We start from the raw sequence: 6,538 nt of genomic DNA on the forward strand, positions 1-6,538 counted from the left end.
CCCTGCTACCTCTCGCTGAGTGAAAACAGCAAGGTGCCGTCCAGCCCCGGCTCGGAGGACATGGACCCAGACTTGGTGTGGAGGCAGCAGGAGGTGAGGGAGACGGACAGCCATTGGCCGGGTCAGTCCAGGTCTCCTGCCGGCCCTCACCTTCGGCCCCCTCACCTCTCTATGCTCCCCACCAGGACACTCAGGCTGACCTCGAGGGCCTGCAGTCCTCCAGTGACGACGGGGACTACACGTGGACCCCTACCCGGCGGGTCTCGCCCCTGCCCATGGCCGGGAGGAAGGCCAGGAAGGGCCGGGCCAGCCGGCGTCCCCCCAAGTCCAAGGAGAGCAAAAAAGCCCCTGGCACCCCCCAGATGAAGAAGAAGTGTGTCAACGGCTTCATCATGTTCTGCAGGATGAACCGGAAGCAGTACATCCGGTGAGTGGGCATCCTCTTCGACCCTGAAAGGGGCCCTGCCTCACTGTCCATCCACTCCCAAGGCTAGGCCGCCCTCTGCTGCTGATACGCTCCCCCACCACGCTTGCACCCGCCTCCCTTGGCCCCGTGCGTTGTAGGCAGTGAAACCCGCCTCAGACTTATGAAAAAAAGGAAATTAATTGGCTAATATTAACTTATATAATTGATATAGCTGATTAATATAATTAATTAATTACTATAATCTGAAAAAAGAGGCTCCACCTTCAGCCGTGGCTGGTCCTAAGACTCCTGTGATGCTCTTGGATCTTCACCCCCTTCTGGACTCTGTGTTCCTCTTGGCTTCAAGCTCCATCCCTGCTGGGCCGGGTCGGGAGCGCGCTCACCCCTACCTAGGAGCTTCAGGCTCATGTCCTGTCTCCTACCCCAGCAACCCAACGGGAAGACAGCTCTTCATTTCTAAGGTTTCAAGCAGAAGTTCTTGGAGCTGAACTTGATGGGATCTGTCAAGCGCCCAACCCTGAACAATCATTGCCAGCCTGAAGCTGGGAGTGGGGGAGGCCCCTCGAGCCTCAGTGGGGAAGAGCTGGTGCTCCTATCTGAGCCGCAGACACAGACCCTAGAACATCGGGTGGCCCCTCTCCAGCCACCCTTTAGTCCAGCTCCCTCCTCTGTCACCTCCGTTCCAGGAGGCACGAAAGGGAAGCCTTTCTGGGCAACATGGGAAGATCTGAGTTCTCAGATGAGAAAGTCAAGGCTCTGGGAGGGCCAGGGCCCCTTGTATGGTTGGCCCTTTGCCCAAGCCAGGCAGGGCTGCAGGCACCTCCTTACCTCCTCCCCGCTCCTGCCACAGAGCCTGCCCTGGGACCGCATCCACGGCCGCCACCAAGGAGCTGGCCCAACTCTGGCGGGTGATGACCCTGCAGGAGCGAAAACCATACTGGTGAGAAGCCCCTGCCCAGAGGCATGGGTGGTGGACGCTAGGGCCCTCCCTGCTCCTCTGAAAATCATTAAGAGCCTTGAGCTTCATGATGTTGGAAACAGGGTGGGAGTCTCCTCAGATGGGAGATCTGGGTGTCTCCAAAGTTTATGGAAGAGTTGGGGGAACAAAAGCAGAGGGGTGCTCCACGCCTGCCTGGAACTTAGAAGGGCAAATAGCTGAATTCTCGATTTGGACCCTCTTGGCCCTGAACTTCCTTTGTGCTCTCTGCTTTAGGGAGTTTCTCAGAGCAGGAAACTGTCTTAACGCCCTGTCGCTTGGCCTCCTCCTCTCCCCGTCTCGACATCCCCCCCTCCTGAAACCCCTCTTCTCCACCAACTTCAAATTGCTGCCACCTGCCCAGTCCTCAGTTGCACCCCTCTCCGGAAAAACAAGCGTGTGCGCAGATCTTAACAGGTCTTCAAGGAGCTAGCGCTTTCCTGGTGGAGCCGAATAAAGCCCTGGCCATCCCCAGCCCAGGCCCTGGTCACTACCGAGCTCAGAGCACGGGGGGTGGGGCAGAGGTGAGACGGAGGAAACCCACCCATCCTGCCACCTCTCCCCCAGCACCAAGGCGCGCAGGTTCAGCCGCCAGCACAACCGGATCGTGAAGCAGGACAGCTCCAGCAGTGAGGACGAGGACTGGGAGACCCCCAAACCCTTCTACCAGCTGCTGGCTGAGAAGGCCCGAGGCTTCCCAGACCCAGTCTCTCCGGAGTCTCAGCAAGGGTGAGGGTGCGCATCCTCCCTTGGGCCCTGCTGTTGTTGAAACCAGGAGCCGGTGATGGTTTCCTGGGCCTCACCCCCGCTAGTGCAGGCCCCCCAGGTTGGCAGGTGGCGTTATTTATTGATCCCGATGCTTTGTGTTTGCCTTGTATGGGGCAGTCTGAACTTCTGCCCCAAGGTTGGCAAGCCTCTCACAGCCCCCTTCTACTCTGGGCAGGGGAATCAGAGAAGCTACAGAGAGGGTGGAAGGAGCCCCCCTCCCACCCAAATGAAATGCAGGGAGGCGAAGTTTCCCTCTGCCTGTCCACTGCCCAGCCCAGAATCCAATGCTTTCCACCCTGTTCAATCTCACCTCACTTTCCTCCTCTTACCCTATTCTATTTATAGATTATTTATTGTTTTCAATGAAATAAAACTTTGTTACCAGCAAGAGACAAGGCCAGCTGCCCTGGGCCCTCTTCCTCAGCTCTATTCTCCGCAGACACCTCCCCAAACAGCTCCTCCAATCTGACCTTCAGGCCTGTCTCCACTCAGGGAGCATGGATCACAAAGCCAGAAACTCAAGGTGTGCTCTCTGTACTTTAGCTTTTCTTTGGGCAAGTTGTTGGAAGGTAACCCACACCCCCGGAGGTTCTAGTTGTCTGTTTATTTTAATGGAAATGAAGGCATAACATGTCCTAGAAAAATAAAGATTTAGGATACAAACTAGACACAGGGGTCAGGGTTGCCCCGGTGGTCGGGGATCTTTGGTCTGGGGCTGGACAAGGTACCGGGGACTCTAGTCCAGGAGGTGCTAACTGAGGACCCCGGCCCACACCCCCTACACCTGTGGGCAGGAAGGGCCCAGCTGGGAGGGTCCATGAGTCTCTGGGCACAGGACTGCCCGTCCTCCACCCTGGATTCCAAGCAGTTCTGAGAACGCTGAACATCAGTGGAGCTATTAATAGTGTTTCAGGGAGTGATAGGGAGAGGGCTGGGGGTAGGGGGCAGGGGAAATTCAGCCGTTCGGCAGGGCTTTCAGCTCACAGCTAGTACCAGGTCAAGGGGGGGCAGAGCCCCTGAGTCAGGATCCCCAAATCTCCCCATATAGACCAAGGAGAGGGCTGTAACAGAGGCAGCATCCTGTCCGAGGAGTGGACCTCCAGGGCACGGAGAGGTTGAGTGCCCGGCCTGGGAGGGTGTAGTGTGTGTGGGTAGACAGCAGCCGCTGTGAGGGTCCCTCCTCCCTGCCTGGATTTTGAGCACCATTGTCAGGGGAGGCCTGGGGGCCAGCGGGTCACAGTTCCAAGGGCTCTTCCACAGGCACTGACTGTAGCTGCGTCAGGACCTTGGTCTCAGCTTCCAGCCCCTCGTCCACCTCGCCCCCCGCGGTGGCCCCCAGGAGCAGCCCCTCGGGGTCAGGGTCTGGCAGCCTCAGCACGGTGTGGGGGGCCTGTGTTCCCAGCCCCTTCTCTTCCTCTAGCAGCCCCTCCGTGCCGGCGCTCAGTTCCAGCCCAGCTGGCCAGATGGGCACGGCTGCGGGCGACAGCAGCAGCCCCTCGGGCGGGGGTGCCGGGAAACTGGGCAGGAGGCCAGAGGAGTCTGGGGAGAAGGGCAGGCTAGGCGCGGAGGCAGTGGGGGTAGGGGGCGGCTGGGGTTGCTGCTGTGCAGGAAGTGCGCCTAAGGCGTGGGCCTCCGGAAGAGCGGGGCTGGTGGCCACCGGGAGGGCTCCTTCAGGCACCGAGATGGCTGTGTCCGGCTTCAGGGGCAGGGCCAGGCTAGGGGCGGGTGGCAGGACCTGGGAGACCAGCATGCTGGTGGGGAAAGTGGCGGTGAGGATGATCTTGCCCTGCTGCACGGCCACACCTGTCACGATGGGACTGCCAGACACAGGGTTGGCCAGCAGGAAGTTTCCTGTGGGGAGAGGGGGGAGCCAAGGCGCCCAAGTGAGGATGAAGCCTATGGAGGGCAGGCACAGGGATTAACCAGAGGCAGAAGGAGCCCCTTCAGGGTCAGGGTGAGGCCAAGTCTTTCTGGCCTGAGCCTCAGGAGCGTCTGGGACCCGCCAGGGAAGAGCTCCCTTCCCCCCACTGCAGTCCCAGGAGGCGCACCAGCAGCACCCTCCTCCCCAAAACAAGTGCACCCCCCCACCCAGCCACCAGAAGGGGTTACCTGGGGTAGTGGCCGAAGGCAGCTGCAGCGCAGTCACGCCCACGCTGGAGTTGATCAGGTGCACGTTGGCAGGGCCCGAGGCACCAGCCACCTTCACTGGGCTGCCTGGCCCAGCTGCCAACAGCTGCAGCGGCCCCACAGCCTGGGGCAGGGTCACCACCTGTGAGGTGGGCACCACCTGGGGCAGATTCAACAGCGGGGAGGTGGGGCCCAGGCCAGCAGGGTAGCCAGGGGGTGGGGAAAGTGGCACCACTTGGGGAGCAGCCATGGAAGTCACTGGTCCTGGGGGCAGTGGAAATGTGGCTGCCGTAGGGGGGCCAGGCACCACTTGGGGCAGAGGCGTAGGGACCTCCTCTCCAGAGGGCCCTGAAGCAGTCACCTGAGCCCCCTTGGTCTCCGGGGCTTCAGGCTGAGCCTCCTCCAGTCGAACCTCCCCGGTCTGAGGGTCCAGGACCAGGGAGGTCTTGCCCTCGCTGGCCCCTTGGGGGCTAGGCTGTGGAGCAGGGGCACCCCCAGTGAGCAGCAGGGGGCCCAGGCCGGAGGCCTCGCCCAGGGCCAGGCTGTTGATGATGACGGGGCTCCCATTGAGGAGCACTGCTGGAGAGCTGCCGGCTGCCAGGAAGCTCCCATTCACCAGGATGGAGGAGGAGGCAGGGCACGGTGCGGGAGGGGAGGCCCCGGCCAGGAATATGGAGCCTGGCGCTGGGCCCTCGGCAGCCGCCGGAGCCGCCCCCCTCTCCAGGTCCTCAGGACTGCGGCTGGACTCGTCCTCAGTAGTGGGGTTTCCATCAGACTCGCTGGCCAGAGAGAGGATTGTGAGTGGTGGACTCATGCTGTGTTTCCCCTCAGGCCAGCCCCATTCCTGCCTGGAGCCAGCGGCAAAGTGCTCCGAGGAAGCACAAGCCACCCACTGCCTCCCCATGTTCCCCAGCCCAACATTTTGTGAGCAATTTCAGAGAGTTAATGAAACCTCCTCTCTGAGACCCCAGGGAGGAGTCCCTGCAAGCCTGGTCCTGATACCACTGCCCAAAGGTTCAAGCTGAACGCTGAGGGTGAGAGGGGACCCTCCTCTCCCAACTCCTCGGCTTTAGGATCCGGGAGGCTGAGGAACCGGGTTGCCCGAAGTCTCCAGAGTCCGCCTGAAAACAGCCGAGTGGCTTTGGAGACACTAAGGAGGGATTCGCCAGCTCAGTTCCCGGTGCCCAACCCCCCCTTTCCCTTCCCCCCGGGCGTCGGAGAAGGAGCGAGAGGCCGGCGCGCAGGGTGGGAGGGGAAGGGCTTGGGTTACAGGGAAACCGGAGCTGGGGAAGGTTCACGTTTCACAACAAAGACAGACGACGGACCACGCTGTTTGGGCCCTGGGGGGTGGGGCGGGAGAGACAAAGAGACAGCCGCGGTCAGGGAGGGACTGGCCGCGAAGGGGCCTGAAGAAGCCCCTACGCCCGGGAGCGAGGACAAAGGCCACTCCTTTCCCGCAGCCCCTTTTTCTCACTGCCGCCCCCAAGTCTAGCCGCGGGCGCGGATGGGATCTGGGACGGAGCCTTGAGTGGAGTAGAGGGAGGCGGTCTCCCCAGCCTCTGCGAGAGGAGCAGCGGTGTCAGGGTGGAGGGCTGGGCGAGTGCCTAGTTAATCCACGCGGATTCCTCGCGCTCGGCGGGCGCCTGAGGGTGTGAGCGGGGGGGTGTCCGAGGACAACGGGTCTGGGAGAGGGGGTACGTCCCCGGGAAAGCCGGACTAGCGCCGCCCCGGGCCCCTCACCTCTTGCAGGGCGCGCCGCCGCTGCCCCCGGTCCGGTCGCGCTGTCGTCGGTTCTTGAACCAGTTGCTGACTTGCGTGAGCGAGAGGCCGGTGAGCGTGGCCAGGCGGCGCTTCTCGTCCGGCGTGGGGTAGCGGTTGCCGCGATAGCAGGCCTTCAGCGCGGCGCGGGAGCGCTCCTTGAAGCAGTAGACGGTCTCCTCGCCGTCCCAGATGGTCTTGGGCAGCGGGAATTTCTTGCGCAGACGGTACTTGTCCACCGCGCCCAGCGCGCGGCCGCGGGCCCGCTCGGCCTCGTGGTAGCGCGCGCGCAGGTAGAGGTCCTGAAGGAAGGCGTGGTGGGCGGCGGGGAAGGGGCGGCTCTCGAGCAGCCGGTAGAGCTCGGCGTACTCGCCTCGCTGGAAGGCAACCAGGGCCCGAGCGCGCAGCACAGGATCGCTGCCACGTAGGCGCTCGGCCGGGGGCAGTGCGCCCAGGAAGCGGCTCAAGCGGCTGCTCGAGAG

General features: G+C 62.3%; 2 protein-coding genes across 2 annotated transcripts in view; one reads left to right on the top strand and one right to left on the bottom strand.

Moving 5' to 3' along the window:
- LOC104997783 (basic helix-loop-helix and HMG box domain-containing protein 1-like) overlaps window positions 1-3,045 on the top strand; it is a 36,377-nt gene extending 33,332 nt beyond the window's left edge. The window contains exons 11-16 of the mRNA XM_010852702.1: window positions 21-93; window positions 186-427; window positions 1,278-1,367; window positions 1,971-2,132; window positions 2,664-2,740; window positions 2,966-3,045. Of these exons, the coding sequence (XP_010851004.1) occupies window positions 21-93; window positions 186-427; window positions 1,278-1,367; window positions 1,971-2,132; window positions 2,664-2,740; window positions 2,966-3,045 (724 nt within the window). The remainder of the gene's footprint in view (window positions 1-20; window positions 94-185; window positions 428-1,277; window positions 1,368-1,970; window positions 2,133-2,663; window positions 2,741-2,965) is intronic.
- Window positions 2,756-6,538, bottom strand: part of SIX5 (SIX homeobox 5) — a 4,487-nt gene continuing 704 nt past the window's right edge. The window contains exons 2-4 of the mRNA XM_010852703.1: window positions 6,039-6,527; window positions 4,281-5,077; window positions 2,756-4,022 (exon numbers count right to left, since the gene is read on the bottom strand). Coding sequence (XP_010851005.1) covers window positions 3,406-4,022; window positions 4,281-5,077; window positions 6,039-6,527 — 1,903 coding nt within the window. The 3' untranslated portion in view covers window positions 2,756-3,405. The remainder of the gene's footprint in view (window positions 4,023-4,280; window positions 5,078-6,038; window positions 6,528-6,538) is intronic.

The sequence above is a fragment of the Bison bison genome, unplaced genomic scaffold (genome assembly GCF_000754665.1).
Source record: "Bison bison bison isolate TAMUID 2011002044 unplaced genomic scaffold, Bison_UMD1.0 scf7180017864313, whole genome shotgun sequence".
In the NCBI taxonomy this organism is placed as follows: Eukaryota; Metazoa; Chordata; class Mammalia; order Artiodactyla; family Bovidae; genus Bison; species Bison bison.